This window comes from Ochotona princeps, chromosome 11 (assembly GCF_030435755.1).
Source record: "Ochotona princeps isolate mOchPri1 chromosome 11, mOchPri1.hap1, whole genome shotgun sequence".
In the NCBI taxonomy this organism is placed as follows: domain Eukaryota; kingdom Metazoa; phylum Chordata; class Mammalia; order Lagomorpha; family Ochotonidae; genus Ochotona; species Ochotona princeps.
In genome coordinates this window covers 35,638,607-35,662,590 of record NC_080842.1, presented here as the reverse complement: position 1 = coordinate 35,662,590, position 23,984 = coordinate 35,638,607, and the positions used below count along the sequence as shown (strand labels likewise).

The following is a 23,984-nucleotide window of genomic DNA, read 5'->3' as shown; positions in this document are numbered from 1 at the left end:
TTTTGCTCAGCTGCTTAGTCGACAACAGCATCTAAGAAATCGATTTGTGATTTACATCTCTACCTAACTGGTACTAACTGTTCCAACCTCTATGAACACTGACAGCCCAAGCACACGCAAAAGGAAACACCACCCAGCTTTAAGTAGGGTTGCAGAGATATGGACAGTTAATCATCACCCTGCAAATACTCTTCTGTTTTGGCAACACTCAAAAGGCTAACTTCTAGAAAACTCAGCCTAATAAATTATTCATGACTAGACAATGAATTCAACTTTCGAAGCAAATTATACAAACCTACATCACTTCATAAAGCCTTGCTATAAACTACGAAGTAACCAAAAGTAGATGATTCACACGCTTTACAGAACACATTTTTCTTTTCAGATATGTTCATATAAAGATAGCAATCAACAATTTTAACATCAACAGGTTTGATTAGCAAGTGTCACTCACGTAGGCATGATTATGTGGTCAATGCCCAGAGAGTTGTAACTACAATCACAACCAAACAATCTGTAAATTATACTGTGAGCTGTAAGCCCCCATCCACTGCTAAAACATGCCCTGTAATATACGGTGATTCCAAAAGAAACACAATCGCATGTGCCACCTCAATAGTTTCTCCAAACCTCCCAAGAGGAATATTTTTCTTTAGAAGTTCTTCTTTCAAGTCTTTGGTCATATCCGTGTGAATAAATCCTAAAAAAAGAAATGATTATACAGTTGAAAAGGTTACAAATTATCTGGTCCAATTAAAAATCAAAACGAATTCGTATTCCTTAGAATGTGTTATCAATAAATCTTGTGTAGGAATCACAAAGTTCTATTAACAATCATCCACTTTCACTCACTCACCATTTACAGACTACTGGCCCAAACCCAGGCAAAATGTAAGTAAATGGATACAAATACAAACAAAACATGAATTAAATTTCATTCAAGGAATCCATAATTGATGACTAAAGAGTCACCTGCACACCCAGTTGTTAGGTAAGCAAGCCTGGTACCTAGCCTTATAAAGGTACACCCAACAAGGCACAAGATGGATGAACTTTCCTTGGGTGAGTAGAGAAGAGAGAAAAGGTCAAAGAAAGAAGACAATCACAAGAACTGATGTGGCAATTTGGGAAAAGGTTAGTTCCACTTGCTGTAAGCTAGTTAACCATTAGACCAGTATTTCCAATACATAAAAGAAAAAGCTTTATGGCCTATCAAATGATTATTCAGATACACACAGAAAATTCAAAATTTAAGAGGCTAGTGTTACATATGATAAAGTTTGCAAACAACATGCTCTAAAGTTCCACAATTTGAAAGGTGATAAAAACTAAAGAAAATTCTTGATTATTATAGATACATGCCAGGAAGAACTACATTTTTTAAAGATTTGATTTGAAAGGCAGATTTTAGAGAGAAAGGAGAGACAAAGAGAGAGGACTTCCAGTCCCCAAACATCCACAATGGCTGGAGATGCACAGATCCAAAGTTTGAAGCCAGAAGCTGCTTCTTGATCTCCCACATTGGGTGTAGGGGCTGAAGAACTTTGGCCATTTCCACTGCTTTCCCGTCACATTAGCAGGGAGCTAGATAGGAGGCAAGGCAGCTGGGAATTGAACTAGCATCCATATGGGATGCCAGCTCCACAGAGCAATGGATTATATAGGTGCCTGTTCAAGTCCCAGCTACTCCACTTGCCAATCCAGCTCCCAGTTAACAGCCTGAGAAAGCAGCAGAGGGCGGCCCAAGTGCTTGTGCCCCTGCAACCACAACCCAGAGGAAGTTCCCAGCTTCAGATCTGCCCAGCTCCAGCCATCTCGGCCACTTGAGGAGTGAACCAGCAGATGGAATATCAATGTCTGTCTCTCCCTCTTTCTCTGAGACACTGACTTTCAAATAAATACAAGCAACTCTTTAAAAAAAATTTTTTTAAAGAAAAAGCAAATGGTGTTGGCACAGTGATAGAGCCACCACTCATAATGCTTGCATCTTATATGGGTAACACTTGGTGTGCTGGCTCCTCTGCTTTCCATCCAGCTCCCTACCAGTGGCCATGACAACGCAGCAGAAGATGGCCCAAGGATTTGGGCCCATGCCATGCACATGTGAAACCACAAAGAAAACTCCCACCTCCAACCTGGCCATAGCAGCTATCTGAGAAGTTAACTAGTAGATGGAAAATCTGTCACCCTAACTCGAAATTTCAAGTAAAATAAATAAATCTTTAAAAATAGAAAGAAAAGTCAATGTTGATTCACGAAATAATTAGGGGAAAAAATTAGTAAGTCCAAAGGACAAACATTTGCATAATAGTTCAGATGCCATGCAGAAGAGCCAGTCTTGTCTCAGAGTGCTGTGTTCAAACCCTGCTGTGCATTATGTCCCAGCTTAAGGCACACCCTGGGATGGAGCAGGGAATGCAGCAAGCAGTTGGCTCACCACCACCTACTTTAAGGGTCACACTGAGTTCCTACATTTTGGCTTCTGCCTGGCCCAGCCCCAGCCCTTATGGGCATCTGGGAAATAAACGATCAGATGAGGGATTTCTGTCTGCATGTCTCTTGGTGTGTCTCTCTGCCCTTCAAATAAATAAGTGAAAATCTTCTTAAAAAGTGTAAGGTCACAAAAAGCATATGAACTAAAAAGTTATGACACATGAAGTAAAAGCTTATGTGCGATCTCAAAAATAATTTTCAAATTGGCTTATATTAAAATTCAATAATTTATAACTCCAATCATAAATCAACCTAAATGTTCCTTCATTTAAAGTATGATGACAAGTGTGAACTCCACACTGAATAAAGAATTAACGTTAATGGGTGAGCATTAGGCACAGGAGTTAAAAACACCCTACATTAAAGTGCTGAAGCTCCAGCCCCAGCTTCACTCCTGACTCCAGCTACCCTTACGTGCACCTAGGAGGCAGCACCTGATGGCTCCAGTGCCTAGGTACCTGCTACCCAAGTGGGAGACATGGATTCAATTTCTGGCTCCTGGCTTTAGCCTTGCTCACTCCAGGCTGGGGCAGGTACCTGAGGTGGAACAATTTAACTTTTCTTTATCTTAGGTTTTCCAATTGTTTTAATTTTTATTTTTAGGTTTTCAAACTTATAAATATCTAAAAAGCTTTCTTAAAAGTCAAATTAAAATGATCAGGTTTTTCTATAACAGTTACAGTTTCATTAGAGAAAAGCTGGCAGTAAGCTGAAGGTCTTTCAACAAACAATACATTAAGCAGGTCAAGACAAACTCACACAAAATATGCAGATATTTAAAAAGATGCTATTAAAGATGCTATATTTAAATCAATGAAAAATGTCACACATAGTCATTAATTCATTTATACCACTGCTAAAAATAACTGAAAAATTATATACCAAAATATTAACAAGATTGTAGACAGAATTATAGGTGATCTGGTAAATAGAACTACAAGTGACAAAAATAATAATAATAAAAAAAACAAGTGATACTGTCTTCTTCATGCTTTCATGCTCTTTCTAAATGCTTACAACAAACATACATTATTTTTGTGTGCAGATATAACAAGTTACTGAAGAAATGCACAGTACTAACTTCAGATGGTCTGTAATGAGGATCTGGAGTAACAAAACCAGTTTTGTGTTGTGTTTCATTCTAAAACTATAATGTGAAATAATCTACTCTGTTCTAAAATATTCTTTTAAAAAGTCATCAACATTCCCTTTCATCCTTAGAAATAATGAGATGGCCAGAAGGAATTCAAGATAAAAGGAGACGCAGCTGACATGAGACACTGCGACCTAGCCTCCGCAGAATTTCAAGTGAACTGTAATTCCAACTTCATTTACAGCAGACAGCCATAATCATCCGCAGGCAACCCAAACAGCCCAAGACTACTCTCTTGTGACAGCCAGTTTCTTGGCTTTGCACATGGTGAACTTTCAAAGGTTCCTCAGAGAAGCCTAGGAAGAAAACTAACCTAACATTTGTTATAAAAATTTAGATGGTTTTTAAAAATACGGTTATCTTCTCAAAGAGTTCACAATACAATCATTCTTTATTCCAAGGTATTTTTTAGGTCTAGCTAAATTGACATAAAATACTTCCCACTAAATCTATAAACTCTCAACAGAAGGTCACAATTTAATCTAAGAAAAATATGTACACAATAAACTACAACCCAAAAGAGTTTGAAACAAAGACTTTGTGGCTATGCCAGGATCAAACTTACAACCAACTCTGATGGGTTATTCCAAAGGTCAGCATTCGGTGGTTTAAAAAAGATTAGTCATTAACATGCATTAAACTAAATTCTATCCCTGAGTCACGAAATACTATTAAAGCTGTGCCCTAGCGTTGGTGCAGTGACACAGCAGGCTAACCCTCAGCCTGCAGTGTGAGCATCCCACACAGGTGCTGGTTCTAGTCCCAGCTGCTCCACTTCCAATCCAGCTTCTTGCTAATGGCCTGGGAAAGCAACAGAGGATGGTCCACAGCCTTGGACCCGTGCACCCATATGGAAGGCTGGAAGAAGCTTATGGCTCCCAGGTTAAGCCTGTCCCAGCTCTGGTTCACTGCAGCCATTTGGAGAGTGAATCAGCAGATGGAAGATTTTTCTGTCTCTCTCTCCTTCTCTAACTCTTTTAAGCAAAATAAATCTTTCTAAAAAATTTTTAAAAGCTCCACCCTAAAGAAAGTTACATATTACCCAAAACAGCATGGCAGTTTTGGCATCATAAAATAAATACAATACATTGAAAATGACAGATCAGCAACACTAAAATCTGAAAAAGAAAACCATGGTTCAATTAAGTCACCTTCACAACTTCCTAAACTTCCCTTAAAGTAAAAGTCCCTTGGTTCTTACACTGGAAGGTATATGGTTAAAATAGCTACAATTCCAAAACTACTTATGATCTGAGTTTTAATCCAGGTGTGTGAAAAGAAATTGGCCTGTCCCTCTTCTAGATATTAGTTCTGATGTATTTGCCCTCTTGGAAACAAAAGGGTAATGCATCAGAAGGCACTGTCACCCAGAACAAGGCATGAGGTACTAGAAGGCAAACCAGAGACAAAGACGTGGGCAGCAGGAAGTTGAAAGACAATCACAGTGAGACGGAAGGGTGAACTGTGACACAGAGGCTGTGAAAGCAAAAACAATCACAGAAGCCATAATGAGGACCAGACGAAAGCCACCACCTTCAAGCCATCTAAAGGGTTTGCATAATTACTGCCTGGATTCGGGTCTGCTATGCCCGTGTTTCCGTCAGGCCCGATTTTACAAGAGGGGAGGTGAGTGTGAGTCCAGCATGATTACAACTCCAGAGCTGGAATCACTACGTTCAGCCACTCACCCTCCAGGAAGACTCGCCTTTCACCTCGCAGGTCTGAAAGGTAAGGGTGCTATTTCATTAGAGGAGGCTGGACAAGCCTCTCCCAGACTCACGAATGGATACTTGGACAAACATATGACCCTTGCCGGCCATCATTTAAACCCCACAATAAATGCCTCAAAGTAGATCAGGTGTGACAGGTTGGGTTGAAAGCAAAGGACAAACTCATACAAACACTTGGTTTTCCCTGTTTGGTATTGGTGCTTGATATGGACCCAAGAACATATTCAAAGAGCCTTTCTCTCCATTTTTTTCTTAACAGACTTTGGTTTCACAATAATTTTATATTCATAAAAAAAAAACTGAACAGATGGTCAAGTTGCCAAATATTCCCTTACCGCAATACCCTCATTCCCCCATTAGTCACATTTACCTCAGTGTATTACATTTGTTACAACTTATGAACCAATATTAATGCAGTGCTGAGACAAGTCCATAATCTACCTCAGGGTTCACTCTTTAGGTTATGGGTTTGAACAAATCTATATCATGCGTCCATCATCACAGCAGCATACAGAATAGTCCTACTGGCCTAATCTATCTGTAGCCTTTTAAAACTCATATATGTCTTCAGCATTCACATAAAAATATTCCTGATGACACAATATTTTGAGCTCTACCGAATGTCCATGCCATTTTATCGAAAGCTCGTGAACCACAAACATAAATAGCAGGGTACTTAAAATAGATTTAAAAATATAAGTTTTGGCGCAGAAAAACTCTGGAGGCCATACGCAGCTTTTATCAATGCATGCCCCATGTGCTTCTTGCAGACTCCATGTTTAGTCCCAATGAGCGTACTGCATTCAAAATTGTGGATCCCTAACACATTGTCACAGCCTGAGGAGGAGTATTAGCAGTTCTCAATCCCTCTCACCAATCTTCGTACTTGCACTGCTTTCCAGTTTGTATTCTCAATCCTTGGCCCCAAAGATTCTTTCCCCTATCTTCAATCATGTTTTATGCAAAGTTCTAGAAATTCAACTCTTTTTATGTGGTATGTATTTACAGTGCCTTTCAAGCAGGGCTATACAAACTATAAACTACCAGTAGGTGCCACTGTGCAGTAAGTGATGTTTTTGCATCACTTGGACAGTAGGAGGTTCCCCACCGGCTATACAGTCATCACTCTTTAAATCATGAAACAGAAAACTGAATGACATGCACTCAACCAATTTGTAACAAAGAAATTTCTACTTCAGTCCTGAATACATGATAAGCCCAGTATACTCTAAAATATATGCAGAAACTCTCTAGGAACCAGGATACTCTTGCTCATAAAAGTAAAGGGTTCATATTCACTAAGAATTCTTATAACTCTAAATATGCTACCTTTGGCCATCTCCAACTAGCAATTCAATATAAATAAAGAACAACTCCTTGTTTCCACATTATTACTAGGCTTCTATTTTAGTTTTCAACATGTTTGTGTTAAGGAGAGACTTTGTATTTAAATAACACACCTGCATTTTAGTCTATCACCAGTAGTAACAATTGTGAGAGGCAGCACTGGTGGACACAGTGGTCAACTCAAATGCTCTATCTCTAGTATTGTTTCATGGATCTATAAACAAGCAACTAAAACAATCCTAGACACTTTCTAAGGAAAAAACAAGGCTGTTGCCCAAAACTAGACCAACATTTTACCCAAAACAAATCTGCACATCTTGCATTTATAGTGGGAAGCAGAGTGAAAAATCAACTTTGTGCTCAACAACACATAAGAACACTTAAAATAATACCCACAGCCAAGTGGATGCCAAGCTTATGCAAGCACCTGTCACTACAATTTCCTCCAAGTAGTAAACAAAAAAGCCCTCCAACTTAAAGAGCAGGGAGAGGGTACCAAAGCATACAGGGTACCCTGCAAAAATAAATGCAGTGCTTCACTGCTTATCAAAACTACAAGTGCATGTAACTTCTGAGCAATAACCGTTCCATTTCCAGGATTACAGGCACACTTGCCAATGTATAAATAATCCAATATTTTAACAGAAAAGATCAGAGACAACCTACATACTATCAAGAGGCATCAAGTGAAGAAGTAAATTGACCTGACTTTTTAAACAGGCATTGCTATCTCAGCCATTAAAAATTATCCAGCAGTCATAGACTCCAAATGTTGTGATAGCATATATACATAATGACCCAAATAGATCTATAGAGATAGACAGCTGGCAGAAGCTGGGATTGGAGAGAAATGGAAGTAAGCTGAATGCCTTCAGGGATTTCTTTTGGGATGACAAAGACATTCTAAAATTTGCTGTTGGGACACACATGTTGCCTAGCAACGCCAACACCATTTGGAAGACCTGTATCCCCTATTGGAGTATTTGGGTGTGCAGTCCCAGCTCCAGTCTTAACCCCAGGTTTCTGCTATAGGTACCCTGGCTGGCAGTAGGGTACACCCATTTCATGCTATTGGTTCCTACTATACCATGGGAGTCCTGGGCTGAGTATCTGGCTCCAGGGCATTTCGAGAGTGAACCAGCAAAAGAAAAATCTCTCTCTGGGTCTTAAATTTAAACAAACAGAAGTACACATGGATACTTCACTGTGGTATGACAATTCTATAACTGCACTAAAATGCCTGAATTATACATTTTAAATGAATGAATCATAAGGTTCATGTTTAGATTCTCATAAAACTGCAACTTTAACTCTCATTGTATTTGAAAAAGAAATCATCCACCCACTAATAGGCAAGGTCAGATCAGACCAAAGCCAGGAGCCAATCTGGATTTTCCAAGCGACAGGGACCCAAATATTTATGTCATTATAAACTGCTTCCCAGTTTGTCTATTAACAGGAAGCTAGATCTGCAACAGAGGAGCTAGGACTTGAATCAGGCATACTGGTACCTGACATGGGAACTGCAACCAGCATTTTAACCAGTATGTCAGACGCCCTTATCCAATGGTCTCAAAAATCAAACAGTTCTTTATAGAATATAAAGCAAGCTTCATGCAAAATTAAATCAATAGCCCTTTCAATACTGTTTTCGCTATATCTAATAGCATATTTTTGGTTTTAGTTTCATTTCTTAAAAAAACTGTTTTCTTATTTTGTTACTTCACTGACTCATAGGTCATACAGTAGCATCATTTTTCTCAATATTTTTCATTTTCTTTTTCATTTCTTCAGCAACACAGTAGCACGTTAGCATGTTATTTAACTTTATGTGGCTGTAAATTTCCTATTTTTCTTCCTGTTGATTATGTTTTATGGCTTTTTATTTAACCAGATGTACAGTAATTGTGTAATAGGAACTATCATGTCCAGATGTGAAGATACAATGCAGTATGCATCTCTACTTCCACAGTAAAGATGGACTCCCAGTGACACTGGCCGGATTTGGAAACCCCCAGAAAATCATCAAGTCTGTTAAATGTATCTTGACAATAGGATACTGAACTCTATGCCATTGTCCATGCCCGCAACGTCAGGATATGCTTGAACGGAAGAATGATGGACTTCGGGACTATTCATGAAGGACTATGCTACTACAGTAGTATGGGGAAAATCGGGGGGCGGGGGTGGAGGTTTTGGGAGAGGAGAATAGGGAAATCCCAGAACCTATGAAATTGTATCACAACATTTTTTTTTTTAAAAGAACAGGAAATTATCTCCAAGACATATTATTCTATGAATAAAATAAAGGTATAGCACATTATGATAGTCTGATATAACGTGTATTTTCTGAAATAACTTGCATACACATACACAATTACCTTATATATGAACCACAGAACAAACTTATTAATAATGGTTGCTATTAATGAAAGTAGCCACATGTCTAAAAGAGAGAAGACTTCACTTTGTGCCTTTTGTAACTTACAAATTCATACAATATACATTATTATTCAAAACATACAATTTTAAGGGTAACATGTCCATTACTGGTTCAATTCATGAAATACTCTTATTTCCATGTTTAATATTTTCTAATCAGCAAGATTTATGCTGAGAAGTTTATATTTAAAGTACAAGTTAAAGATCCCTTATTCAAGATGCTTCAATTCAAAAGCTTTTCAGAGTTTGGAATTTTTGAAATAGTCACATAGATTTGTCAGCAATCCCACAATCTGAAATTCAAAATGTTCCAAATTTCAAACTTTTAAAAAAATTAGTTTATTTAAAATGTAGAATGACATGGGATGGGGGATAGGGAGAAAGATTTCCTGTCCACTGATTCACTCCCCAAATGTCCACAAGAGCCAGGCCAAAGCCAGGAGGTAAGAACTCCAATCAGTCTCCCAGCTAGACACAAATACTTGGGCCATCACCTCTGCCTTCCCAGACACAACAGCAGAAGATCTGGCAGAAGCGGAGGAGTTGCATTCCAACCAGCCCTGCAGTATGGGATGTGAGTGTCCTAACCCACAGCTTAACCCCCTGCAACCCTACCCACATTTTCCCCAAACCAAAACTTTTTGATCATTTTGTCAGCACTCACAAAGCTTCAGACATACAAATATTTCAAACTCTGGATTTGGGGACTAGGGATGCTCTACCTGTAATACCAAAGCTTGCTAACTAATCACCTTTAAAAGTAATCAGTATATATTAGGCAGAGCACTGATGATTATTTGACATACAAAGAAATAGAGAACAAAAGCATATTCCCACATACTAGTTTGTTTCTCAAACAAGAACTAAGCCAAACTCAGGGAACTCAAACCAGGTTTCCCACGTGGGTGATAAGGGACTCAATTATTTGAGCCACGGCCACTGGCCCAAGGCTCTGAATGAGCAGAAAGCTGGAGTCAGGAGCTAGAGGAAGGCATCAAAGCTGGACACTCCAATACAAGACTCAAGTGTCTCACTGCTGGTTAAACACATGCCCTGACAGCCTCTGTTGTCTGCTTTGTTCCTTGCTGCTCCTTGTAATTCGCCTGACTGTTCTTATGAAGCCTCCATTTGAGGGTAACCAAAAAACAAAAATAGAACATTAAAAAACTATGTATTTGTTAACTATGTCAGGTGTTCGAAGGCTGAACAATCTGACCAAAATTATATTTTAAAATAGGGTTAATAAATAATCCACTGAATTAACTTGGTTCTTCAATTTCAGCTTATACATTCCTTCTGACTGATTGAAACCTGCTTGGTACATAAGCAGAGTGACACAATAAAAGTCATCATATGCAATGGTCACATTTTAGCAACAGGTTTTTTTTTTTTTAAGATTTATTTATTTCAGAGACAAAGTTATAAAGAAAGAGGAATAAAGATCTTCCAAACCCTAGTTCGCTCCCCATATGCAGGGCCTGAGCACTTGGGCCATCCCCACCACCCCCATGCTCTCCCAGGAACGTGAGCAAGCAGCTGGATCTGAAATGGACTGACTGCGACCTTTCTCCATCAGTGCTCATATGAACTACCTTTGTCACAACCAGCAGTTTAACTTGCAACAGTAAAAGTTTTCATCTAATGCATAAATTGCACTGGAAAATCTCTTTAGGAAAAGCCATATCACACTACAGTAATGTTCTTATTAAAGTTTCCCTTTTTATTAACTTGGTTCCTACTATTCAGCCAATGGCCCTGACAACTAAGAGTGTTTTCTCTTCGGCATTCCCACCGCGCCTGGCGTGCACCTCTACTTCACGTTCCTCACATGACATCATAACTCTATCGTTCCCACTATGCTTCGCTTCATGGCAGAAACAGCTTACTCCTTCTTATGTTTTGGGACTTAACACAGCTCTCCTACACTTCTGCAGCATAGGAGACACTCCAGAAAGTTTGCTACATGACTTACTATGAGTCAGGAAAACTCCTCCCAATCCATTCAGGTTTTAAATCACCACAAACTACTGTTCATTACCCACACTATTCCACTAAATGAAAAGGAAGCAAATATGTGGGGTACCAAATCATAAATATCATATTTCATACACAGCTAATCTAACACTAACAGCAATAAGCTTTTATAAAGCGTATGCAAACAAAAAGCAAAGACAAGATTTTTTTTCCAGAAAAAAACAACAAAAACAAAAATGAAATTAGCTGTATGTAAACTACAGTCATGTATCAAACGTTCATAGTGCGACTTCTGCTGGTCTTTGCACCTAGACAAAAAATTGCAATGAAGGCACCCAGAGCAAAAGAGTTGACAGGACATCTTTGAAAGTTGCTGGCTCAGCATTAGTACCAAATAAATTCCCAACTCCAGAGCCCAAGCAAAAGTCACTAGCGACTTAAAAAGGGAATGTAACCAAGGTCTGCTTTAGCCCACTCTTTCTTACAACCAAGGAGTGAACCAAGTTAAATTTTTCTTAAGCACTTGGTTAATTCCTGAAAACTATATATAAGCTGGCATACTATGGCTAACTGGCAGAGGCATACATAAACACTTACTTTATTAAAACATCAAGTAATGCCAAATAAAAACATCTAGCACATCAGTTAATGAGTGCTGACGTAGATTAGAATTTTAACAATTTTAATGACCCTCTTTGCCAATACAGTCAGTTTTATCAACTAGTCAAAAGGCAAACATAGTCATGCGCCACGTAAGGACATTTAGGTCACTGGTGGGTCACGTAAACGGCAGTGGTCCCAAAATCCTGCGTCACCTCATGACGCCAACAGCTACCTTAGTACCTGTGAGCACACTGTGCAATGTTCACACATTGCACAACCGCCTCATGATGTTTCTTAGAGTGAAGCCCATTGCTAAGGGATACCTGACTGCAATGACAAAGGTAGAAGGTTTTGTAAGGTTCCACAGAGTTTAACCAGATCATACAGGGAAAAAAAAAAAACCACAAAAATCCAGGGCTCTGAATGTTACAGAATCCAAGGGAGCAAATCTCCGTTTTCCTTCAAAGGAAACGAAGCAACATAAGCTTTTAGTAAGACTGCTGCCTCAAAATTGCTGGGCGATCTTGGGCAAGTCACTCTGAATCCCAGATCCCAGTTTTCTAAATAACTGGAATAAATGATCTATAAGATCCTCTACACCTTAAGTCATTCCATACATTAGTGAAATTTTTAAACAAAAGATTTTGCACACAACAGAACGTACAAAGAACTTTTTTTCTAGTCACCAGTTCATTATTTGATTCTGCACAATCACATCTGAACTATTTTACATAGATGTCAATCAATGACTGTCAAGTAATGGGCCGATTCACAGCTTTCTTCCACATAAACCAAAAATCTTAATCAATAGAGCTTTTTAGTAAGTTTTCACTAACCTGGTGCAACTACGTTCACCCTAATCTTCTTTCTCGCTACCTCCTTAGCAAGAGCACGTGAAAACCCGACCAGTCCTCCCTTACTGGCACTGTACACAGACTGGCCAGAATTGCCTTTTAATCCAATAATACTTCCTAGAGGGAGAAAAAAAGAAATTCAAATCAATTAATTAATGAGGTTCCTTGAAAATTCACACAATATATAAAGTCAAACAAAAAAAAAACTTATTTACTAAACATGGGAACTCTTATCATGGTCAGTTGGGTAATAAAACTTAAGAGTCCCAGTCTACTCTAAATACTAACAGAAAAATAAGATCTTGAAAAACAAAACCTGATATAAACTCATAAGTTTTGAGTTCATAAGTTTATAAATTTTGAGGCTTACAAACTGACCCACTAAGTGAAAGAGACCCACTCTACCCTGAAGAGGTGACACAGAATGAATTCCATGGTGTTTATAAGGGTTTTCTGAGGAAAGAAGCTAAAGCCAGAAAAAGCCTAAGGAAGAAGAATGTCATGATTCTACAGCACAGACATAAGCATTCACTTTTACATTTAAGAAAAATAGTTTATTTGAAGGTACTGTTAATCTAAATTAATGTAGTTTCAATTATAAACGTTCTGTAAAAGCTCAATTTTATTACTTTCCATGATGTACTGTAACTTTTACTGCTTACTACAGATTTTTAAGACTTTATTTAATGAGTATGTAAGAATACTTTATAATTCAAATATCAGCTATATGCAAATAACGCCTGCAAAACAGAAGTGCAGAAGTAATTTTCTGCACCACTGACTTGTACTTACAATACAAAAATTAATCACAAGCCTCATAAAAATTAAGAAATTTAGAAAAACATTCCACTTTTATTATAATCAGAGTCAAATATTACATATTTACCTATATCATGCACTGTAAACTGGATAATGGTGAAGGCAGAAAACCAAGACAAGACACTGGTCTGAGGAAATACAGGTGGAAAAGAAAGGGTATTCACAAGAAATAGAAACACAGAGAGCATTTTAAAAAAGAGAAACAGAAGCTTGGAGAAGAAATCAAACAAAAAAATTTCAGTTCATGCTATGCACTTATCATTTATTTGGTCAAAAAGCGAAAAACCCTGAAATATCAATGAAATTCCTAGCAACGTGCAATATTTTTTTTCTGTAATCAGATCCTCATGATTTATTTGTATACTTTTATTTACTTCCAGTGCATTTTTAAAGGTTTTGCATACATCCAGAGAACCGACATGGGTTTCTTAAATATATCTAAAGGGATGTTGTAGAATTAAATAAACTTGCATGTTACCAGGTGAGAGATAGATGCCTGTTTTGTGTTAGAAGCCAAAGGTTGGGCCCAGCGCAGTAGCTTATCGGGTAAAGTCCTCACCTTGCATGCTCCAGGATCCCATATGGGTACTGGCTCATGTCCTGGCTGCTCCACTTCCCATCCAGTTCCTTGCCTGTGGCCTGGGAAAGCAGCTGAAGACAGTGCAAAGCCTTGGGACCTTGCACCCGTGTGGGAGACCCAGAGGAGGCTCCTGGCTCTGGATCAGCTCAGGACCAGCCATTGTGGCCACTTGGGGAGTGGACCAGCAGACAGGAGATCTTTCGGTCTCTCCTTCTTTCTGTATATCTGCCTTTCCAATAAACAAACAAAAAAATCTTAAGGAAAAAAAAAAGCCAAAGGCCAACTCATTCATTAATCCATTTGAAAAAATATCTTTAATTTATGTTTATTTTCAACTATTTAAAAAACAAAGCAAGAGAGAAAGTCATTTTCCATCCAAATTACTGTAATAACCAGAGCTGAGCCAGGCTGAAGCTAACAGCCAGAAACTCCATCTAGGACTCTCACGTGGATGGCAGGAATCCATACTAATATACTTAATGGCATACTTAGGTACTGCTGTTCCCAGTCACGTGAGCAGAAAGCTGGATGGGAAGCACAGCAACTGGGACTTGAACCACTACAGCAAATATGCAGTACAAGTGCTGGCTTAGTAACTACCACGGCACCTGCCTCATCCCTCACATGGTTAAAACATCAATGTCAGGGATGTCACAGTGGCGTATCATGTTAAGCCTCCATCAGCCTCCTATACGGGTGCCGGTTCAGGTCCTGGCAGCTCCACTTCCATTCTAGTTCCCTGCTAAAGGGCAGGCAGGCAGTGGGGCAGGGTCCTCTGCATCCACAAGCTCCTGGCTCTTTGCTACGTAACTTTCCAGTTCAGCCACTGTAGTCCTATGGGAAATAAACTAGTGGATGGAAGCTCTCTTGCTATCTCGCGCGCTCTCTCTCCTTCTATTTCTGCTTTTCAAATGAAAACAAATAAATATTAATAATAATAATAATGTCAAAAATGTTGCAGAGGCTGCCATCTGCCCCATCAGCACCCCTTGTGGACACCAGTTCATGCTGCAACTGCTCCTCTTTGGATTTAGTGCGCTGAGAGTGGCCAGGGAAAAGCAGTGGAAGACAAGGAGGACACAGCTGCCTCCTTAGTTTCAGACCATCCCAGTATTAGCCACTGTGGCCATCTGGGGAATGAGCCAGCCTCTCTCTCTGTAATTCTTTCTAAATAATCTTTTGACAGTTCTAATAGCCTCTTAATTCATCAGCACAGTATTCTTCTCTCATTTCAAAACTAAAAACATCAGATTTTGGCTTGGAAAGCCACATCCTATATTAACAAACAAAAACAGGGTTATCTGCTTTGGTGGAGTAACATTTTCATTTTGTGGCCTTTTAATGTGTAATCACTTAAAATAAAAAACAGATGGTGTGACACTACTTTGAAATTAACAAACTAAAGAAAGATTTCATTCAGGCCACTGCACCTTTTAAGTTCTACAGTATGTACTCCATGGTTTATCAAACTCGTGAGGCAGACAAACTGGAGTAGTATATACTCACAACCATTCTAAAAAAAAACTCAGTTAATTTTGCTTGAAACCTTTGCATGGCTATAAACATGCATAAACTCATACAAGGCTATAAACATTGTTCTTTATCCCCTATTATCTACAATTTTTTAAAGATTTATTTTTATTGCAAAGTCAGACATAAAGAGAGGAGGAGAGACAGAGAGGATGATCTTCTATCCCTTGATTCACTCCACAAGTGGCCGCAATGGCCAGTGCTGAGCTGATCCGAAGCCAGGAGCCAGGAGCTCTTCCAGGTCTGCCATGCAGGGTCCCAAGGCTTTGGGCCGTCTTCGACTGATTTCCCAGGCCACAAGCAGGGAGCCAGATGGGAAGTGGAGCTGCCAGAACACGAACTGGTGACCATATGGGATCCCAACACATACAAGACAAGGACTTCAGCTGTTAGGCCACCACACCAGGCCCTACTGTCTACACTTTTATGATTTTACATTCCTTATACACATTTCTAACATTATGATTTCAAATAAAGATTCAGATGTCTGACTGCTCTTGAGAAATCCAGACTACTGGCACGACTGGGACCACGCTGATATGCAATGACAACATCCCGGCCTCTGCAGTGCTGGCCTCTCCCAGTGCACGCGGCCTTCGCCCACTGCGCCTGGCCATTTTTTCTCATATAGCACGTGGACAGCACTGTCACTTTTCTAGTATGTGATGGTGTCAACTCACTTATCATTTGCCTCACCTCTCCAAGGATGTGAATACATGGTCATGTTTTATTCGTTAATCAGTTCATTAAATCTTTTTCCATCGCTTCTCGGCCTTTTGGCTACATTGTTTTACAGATAATACAAAGATCAATTCCTTTCGAGCTTCTTACCTTAGTAACTTCCGACTAAGTTAATTAAAAACTGTACAGCACTGGAGGATTGCCAGCAACACACAGAGGGGAACTACTCACCTACATTGACGATGGACCCTCCCTGCTTCTGAATCATGGTCCTCATGGCAGCTCTGCACGTCAGCATGGAGCCCAAGAGGTTGGTATGAAGCTGCGACACTAGGTCTTCAGTTTTTGTTCTTACTAAAAGACCATCCCTACACACACAAAGAAAAAGTGACATATAAATGAGATGTTTAAACAAAAGAAATCTAGACATACAGGATTCTTCCCAAAAATGGAGTCTAAGATGTGCTTTCCAGCTTTGCAAGAATATCTAGGGGTCCCGTTTGGAACTCGGCTTGAGAACCACCAACAACCTAGGACCGGGAAATGATGCAGCCAGAAAGCACACTGCCACCCCCTCTAGCCACGGAAGCAAGCATTGCTGACTGAAAGTATACACTGAAACAAAACAGTTTAGCCTGCACAACTGCCATGGTGCAACTTGGTTAGCAAGAAAACTAGGATTACTCTGAATAATTTTCTCGTAAATTGATCTTGGACTCCCTCATTATTAGGTTCATAAACTGTCAGAACCTACAGCGACAGAACTCAGCATAGTGACTGCCCTTAAGAAGGTATTAAGTTACCAACATCATCGGAAAGACAACCAGAAGCCCTGAGCGGTCCGCAGAAACAGAAGAACAATAAACGTCCTTCGGGACCAGGGAGGAGAGCTTTCTCTGGTCCGAGCCTGGCTCCACCTCTGGACCCCCACCCTCCCTTGCAATGACCATCAGGATCGCTCTGAAAACCCCTCATAGCAAACAAACAATCATACAAACTAAAAAAACCTAAAATAAATAGACAAACAACAAAAAGTAGAGCCTGGAATCTGACAGGAAAGAGCTGGCATGGATTTGCTCATGCCTTGCTGGGTAGGACACGAAGATTAGTCACTCTTCACCGTGGTGTTGGGGACTTTCCTGCACACCCCCCCCCAAAAAAATGTTCTGCACCTTAATTGTTGACAAATGTCTTGTTAGAGTTACAAGCCAGTCTAGATTATCCTAAAATCTGCCAAGATCAGTAAAATTATACTTCAACACAACAAATGGCTAAATACTGGAATGAAATAGACACGAGACAGCTGAATGGTACCTTATAGCCATTTTAAGGTATATAGCAGCCGGTCCTGTATACAAACTCAAATTGAAATGTCAATGAGCAAATCATAGGTTGTGGTTAAGAACTTGTTTTTTGTTTTTTTTTAACATACTGGTTACGCAAAACCATGTCAATTCCATAATGTTACAAATTGCTGTTAATGTTATATTGGGACTCTTAATTGACTGGGATGATATTCTACCAGCTCTAACTTTGGACCAGAAATGGTCTCCCCAAGAAACTGTTCAACCCATCTGGACAATAAGTAGCTGGACTCTATGTTTGGTATATATTTGCAAGGAAAGAATCTTGATTGAATTTGAACTGTAATACTGCACCAAGGTGGAGGAATCCACCAGGGGGGAGGGGCGTGGGGAGGGGTGGGGGGGTTCCCAGAGCCTATGAAACTGTCACATAATGCATAATAATTAATAAAAAAAGTCAAAAAAAAAAAGAAGGTATTAAGTTAGAAATCAAGACAGCCTTCTCAGTGCTGGGAGAGCCCTGGCATGTACATGGCAGGTGACTGCAGTCCCAAAAACTGATCAAACCTATGAGATACTTCATTTCTAACACAGTATCTTAGAAATAATATTATGGATTCTCCAAGTGTTAAAATGTGTGACTTTTCTTTCAGTTAGAAGTAAAACAACATAACCAACACATAAACATAGACTCCACAAAGATCTGCTTGGAAAAAAAGTTAAGAAAAAAAAGACATTGGAATTGTGCTGAAATTTGTGACCCACCTGTTAATGCCAGCAGCATTCACCAAGAAATTTACTTGACCTAAGTGTCTCTCCATCTCTTCAAAGGCATGTTGAACATCATGCTCCTTAGCAACATCACAGCTTAGTGCCAAGTGTTCTCCTACAAAACAAAGTTAAATCACAATTACATATAAATTCACCTTTCATTTTAAATTCACTCAGTACATTAAACATGCCCTATCCTGTGAGCTTGTATGCAAGTGATAAAAGCATGTGAAGATGAGCACCCGCTCTCAGAGGAAAGAAGCTAGGTTAGGGCAGGGGTGAACAGAGGAAATACAGTAACACTACAGAAGTTCATTTAGAAAAGTTTTTCTTTGAAAGGCAGAGTTCCAGAGAGAAGGAAAGCCAGATAAAGGTCTTTCATCTGCTGATTTACTCCTCAAATGGTCACAATGGCCAGAGCTGAGAGGAGCTGAGCTGCTCTGAAGCCAGGAGCTTCCTCCAAGTCTCCCATGTTAGTACAAACATACAAGGGCTTGGACCACCCTCTGCTGCCTTCTCAGGCCATAACCAGAGAGCTGGATCCGAAGTGGAGCACCTTAGACTAGAACCAGTGCCCATTCTGAATGCTGGCCCTGCAGACAGAGGTCTAACCTACTATGCCACAGCACCGGCCCCAAAACTTCACAACAAAAAGGGAAGCGGAGCCTTTTTCCGCTTTACAAAATATATCTAACAACATTTATGGCTTTAACAGGGAACCCATGCTACCCAATTCAATAATTTTGGGGACCTGGACTTTATATTGTTTTTGAAATCCAATTTTGTTAGAACTTTTGTTATTTCTTGGTTGATTTATTTGGTCCTAAGTGTGAATTCCAGAGCTTCTCCCTGTGTTTTAAGTGCTACAAATCCATAATGGCACACACAGTGCTATTAGGTCCAACCAACAAGAGAGAGGAAACAATACAGGAATTTGTTAAAAAAAAAAAGCAAAAAAGGTGCTCCTGAACTATAGTGTGGTTACATCTGGATAAACAGAAAATATCCTGAGTTGAAAACATACATTCCACCCAACATACTGAATATCACTGCTTAGTGACACAGTATACGGCTTTACATTCTCACAACCACAAAGCCAGCTGGTATCTGTCATTGACCACCAATGAGAGTATGGTAACATCTACCATGGGCCCAGAAGAAGTACCAAATGCAAACCGAATGAGAGCTGCTTTCTCACCACTTATTTAAGATTTATCCTTTTTTTAAAAAACTGGAAAGGCAAATTTACAGAGAGAAGCAGACACAGAAAGCTCCTGCATCCTCTGGTTTACCCCCCAAGTGGCCACAAGGGCCAGAGCTGTGCTGATCCGAAACCAGCAGCTTCTTTCAGATCTCCCATGCTGGTGCAGGGTCCCAAGGCTTTGGGCTGTCCTCTACTGCTTTCCTAGGCCACAAACAGGGAACTGGATGGGAAGTGGAGCAGAGGGGACACAAACCGGCACCCATACGGGATCCCGATGGTTGCAAGGCAAGGATTCAGCCACTAGGCTAACGCATCAGGCCTACCACTTTATATTTTTTTAAAAGTTAAATACAGGAGTGTCTGTCCTCTAAAATGTAGAATTTGGGAGCTGCTGTTGTGGTGTTTCAACCAAAGCAGCCATCTGAGATGTCAGCATCCCATATGGATGTAGGTTCAAGTCGGACTGTTCCACTTCCAATCCAACTCCCTATGAATTACCTGGGAAAGCAGAAGATGGCCAGGGTACTTGGGCAGCTGTACCCACGTGCGACCTGAATGACATCCTGGTCCTGCCATGCTCACTACCACCATTTGGGAATAGAGCCAGTGCCAGAAGATCTCTGTATCTCCCTCCCTCTGGAACCCCACCTTGCAGATAAATAGCAGCTGGCACCTGCAGTGCTGGAATCCCACAGAGTTCCAGCTACTTCACTTTCAATTCAACCCCCTGAAAGCACACCTGGAAAAACAGCAGAAAATGGCCCAAGTACTTGTTTGGGCCCCTGCACTCATGTGGGAGACCCAGAGCAAGCTGCTGGCTTTGGACCGGCCCAGCTCCAGCCACTGTGGTCAGCAGGGGGAATGAACCAGCAGATGGAAGATCTGTCTCTCCCTGTTTTCTCTGTAACTCAGCCTTTCAATCAATCCTTTTTAAAACCCAGATACATTTTTTTTTGTAAACACAGATTTAAAAAAAAAAAAAGCTAAAATAACTGATTTCCCACCTGAACTTGCCTTTTTCACATTATCATTACTTTCTTCAGCCTTTGGCAATACAAACCACCTGGGAAACCAAACGTTTTAGGTAAAACACAGAACACGTGCGTCAAGGAAATGAAGGCCCCATAGCATCACTCCAGGCTTTCATCCAAAGACCTGCTGCACCCACACACCCCTCTGCAAGCTGAGCCAAGAGTTTAACCCAGTGGAACACACACAGATGGCTCAGAGTGACCACGAACAAGCACTACTTTCTCTCTTTCGTCAGAATGACAATGAACTCAAGTTCCAGCAGCATCTGTGAACTCAACGATGCTATTTTAAAAGTGGGAGCCAGGAGGAGGGATAGCCAACACAACAGCCCCTTGCACTGCCAGCATCCCACATGAGAGGGTCACTTTGAGCCCCAGCTAGGCATTCAGCTACCTGCCCCATACCCAGCAGACAGACCAAGTACTTGGACCGGCGCTGCCAGTGTGGGAGACCGCCACAGAGCGTCTAGCTCACACCTGGCCCAGTTCTTGTTAAAAGCATTTGAGGGGACTGAACCAACAGATGGAAGATCTGCCTCTCTGCCATTCAAATAACAACCCTTTAAAAAATAAAAGTAACAGCCACAAAAACACATTCCCAGACCTTTATTCTCCCCATGCCTCACTGACAGTAAACATTCATATTTTTGTCCATTACAGTAGCAAAAATACAGCATCAGCTCAGCATCTTTCCAACAATTAATTTCTCTATCAAGAGTTGGAAATTCGCAGAACCATGACTGATTCATTGCTATTAGGCAAGACTGAAGTTCAGAGGCAATGTAACAACTGGGCAAAACAACTGCACTTGCAAAACTGAGTAAAACAATGTTGTGACTTAACCTGGCCAGGTTTAACTCAAAACTGGCTGGGACTCAAGAGTAGTTTCTCTTTGAAACCCAGCTTTGTGCGTTCGCAAAAACAGCCCTCAGCAACACTTCGGTGTGCTGTCTACACCTGGCCCGCCTACCTTTCCTGCCGGATCTCCATCCCGCCCAGGCCCGTAGCCCAGGGCGCCAGAACAAGTCCTTTCCCTCCCCTACCATGTAAGGAGCTGTTAATTGCAGAGACTCCCCTCCCAGACGCCAAAACAAAGCCGCTTCTCACGACCTGCACCAGCCGCAGGAAGGTAGGTGCTTATTAGTGGGGCCCCACAGGACTGCAATGTCTCAAAGGAAACCCCAAGGGCTCGGGCCTGGGCGGGAGGTGCAGGGCGGCCGGCACTTCCACCCGGGGAGACACCTGTGCGCCCCGCGTCGACGCCAGCTGGATACCTACCGCCGAGCTCCCCGGCGGTGGCTTTGGCCACTTCCAGGTTTCTGGCGATGACAGCCAGTCGGTAGCCCTTGCGGGCCATTAACTGAGCCACCGCCTTGCCAATACCCCGCGAGCCCCCAAAAATCGCACACACTTTGTCCATCTTGGACTCGGCAGTCTCCAACTCGGGAGGAAGGAGAGCCAGAAAAGTGGCGGCCCCTTTCAGGTCCTCTGAGGTTTTTCTTTTCTTTTCTTTCTTTTTGTAACAACCACTGTCCCCCAAACTTTACAACGACCACGCCGCTACAAAAACGCTTCCGACGCCTTTAGCCGCCCTGACGCTAAGCAAGCCCAGGACCGCGAGGCAAGCTCACGCGGGCACGCACGTACCGCGCGTCAACGTCAGCACGCACGGACTCCCGGCGGCTGTCCCCTAGGAGGACCGGCCCACGCAGGACCGACCCGTGATGCCTCACTGCATGCTGGGACTTGTAGTCTCGACGCAGGCAGGCAGAGGCGCGCGCGCACTCGCCTCACGTTGCTTGTCTCTGGGAGTCAGGGGTTAGGGGCTGGAGTTGAGTTCGGGTGACCTGTTCTCCAGGTTGGTTAAAGCTAGCAAGATTTTCAAGGCTTTAGATCTTCTCCGGTTAGCCGGGATGGATCGAGCGCTGTAATTAGCACGCCCTTTATACACTGATGGGCGTGGGCTCGTTGGAATTGCGGTGTCTACCTTTCACCCAAATTTTGTCTGGCTGCAAACTTAAGGTCCAACTTGGTAAAGGAGTGTCAGACCCACACAGACACACCTGTCCTACTGGTTCCTTCGTCAAGTAACTACAGAGAGGAGCCTTTCGTCTCCTGTATCCACCTTAAAGGACAGATTTGAATGGTGTGTCTAGCAGCACCAGGTAGGAACTCCAAGATTATTAACTGAATGAATAGCCTTACTTGCAAGGATTTTGAAAGCTTAGGTTGCAGGCCTGGCACAAGGACTTAACTGGCTAATCCTCGCCTTACAAGCGCCAGGACCCGTATGGGCATCGGTTCCTGTCACAGATGCCCCACTTCCCATCCAGCTCCCCGCTTGTGGCCTGGGAAAGCAGCGGAGGATGGCGCAAAGCCTTGAATCCCTGTACCTGCATGAGAGACCCAGAAGAAGCTCCTGGCTCCTGGTTTTGGATTAGCTCAGCTCCTGCCACTGTGGCCACTTGGGGAGTGAACCAACGGATAGAATATCTCTGTTTCTCCTTTTCTCTGTAAATCAACCTTTCCAATAAAAATAAATACATCTTTTTAAAAAAAAAAACAATTTAGGTTATTGCATGTAGACAATTAGATGAATTTCTGCAATTCTAAATAAGATGTGATCTGAAAATTAAGCAGTTGAAAGCTGAGCATTGTGTTAAAATGAACTATAAATGCAGAACAGAAGCAAAGCTTAATAGCTTATCACCAAATAGTCATTTCCCCTAAAAAAAATCCATAACTGAAGGCAACAGGACTAATACACACAAAACACTAGGGAACACCTCAAAATCATAAGGATAAAAATTATATTAACATAAGAACTGAGACAAAGTAAGTCGGTGAAGAAAAGTTAGATTTGAGGGTTGGATGAGGTTAAGAAAAAAATCAAAGGCAAGCGCTGAAAGATCATAAGGAACTCATAAGGAAAAAAGGCATTAGGTTTCAATGGTTTGGTTTTCATTCCAACTTGGTTTGAAAAGGATATGAAATGGCTCGCGAAGTGCACAAGTAAGTGATTGTAAAACGCAGAGGACTGTTCTCACCTCTCCTCCTTCCCCACAACCAGCACACTCATGCAAAGAAAGTCATGCTTGGAGAACTTATTCAAAGATACTTCCACACTTGAGCTTCCTAGTCACCAAAAGAAAGAAAATAGATATATTCACAAAGAGTGATTTCTGAGAGAGCCACACATTCTGTTTGTACAGCAAAGGGTACTTTAAGAAGTGGGGTGGGGACAGCAACTGGGGACATACAAGCCCTGGATCCCAGCACTGACTCAGTTCCTCACTCTAGCTTCCTGACAGTGGGTGCTCTGCGTGGCTGCAGCTCTCTACCACCCACCGGGCAGATCTGCAATACATTCCAGGCTCCCAGCTTCCATGTGGCCCAGTCCCAGCTGTCTGGACATTTCAGGAGAGAACCTGCTGATGAGAATCAATCCATCTCAATCTCTTACAAATA

The 23,984-nt window shown here is 41.3% G+C and overlaps 1 protein-coding gene across 1 annotated transcript; it reads right to left on the bottom strand.

Moving 5' to 3' along the window:
• Positions 1–22,014, bottom strand: CBR4 (carbonyl reductase 4). Its single transcript, XM_004579056.3, has 5 exons — positions 21,795–22,014; positions 18,276–18,396; positions 16,438–16,574; positions 12,579–12,713; positions 1–700 (listed from the first exon to the last, which is right to left on the bottom strand). Exons 1-5 carry the CDS (start codon positions 21,934–21,936, stop codon positions 522–524), a joined length of 714 nt encoding a protein of 237 aa, XP_004579113.2. The 5' UTR covers positions 21,937–22,014; the 3' UTR covers positions 1–521.
• Positions 22,015–23,984: the final 1,970 nt, after the last annotated feature.

Coding starts and splice junctions, on each gene's coding strand:
- CBR4 (XM_004579056.3), bottom strand. CDS start 21,936: ATGGACAAAGTGTGTGCGATTTTTGGGGGCTCGCGGGGTATTGGCAAG. Junction 16,575..18,275: donor AATGCTGCTGGCATTAACAG/GTGGGTCACAAA, acceptor TTGTGTGTGTAG/GGATGGTCTTTTAGTAAGAA. Junction 701..12,578: donor GGTGAACGTAGTTGCACCAG/GTTAGTGAAAAC, acceptor TTCTTTTTTTAG/GATTTATTCACACGGATATG.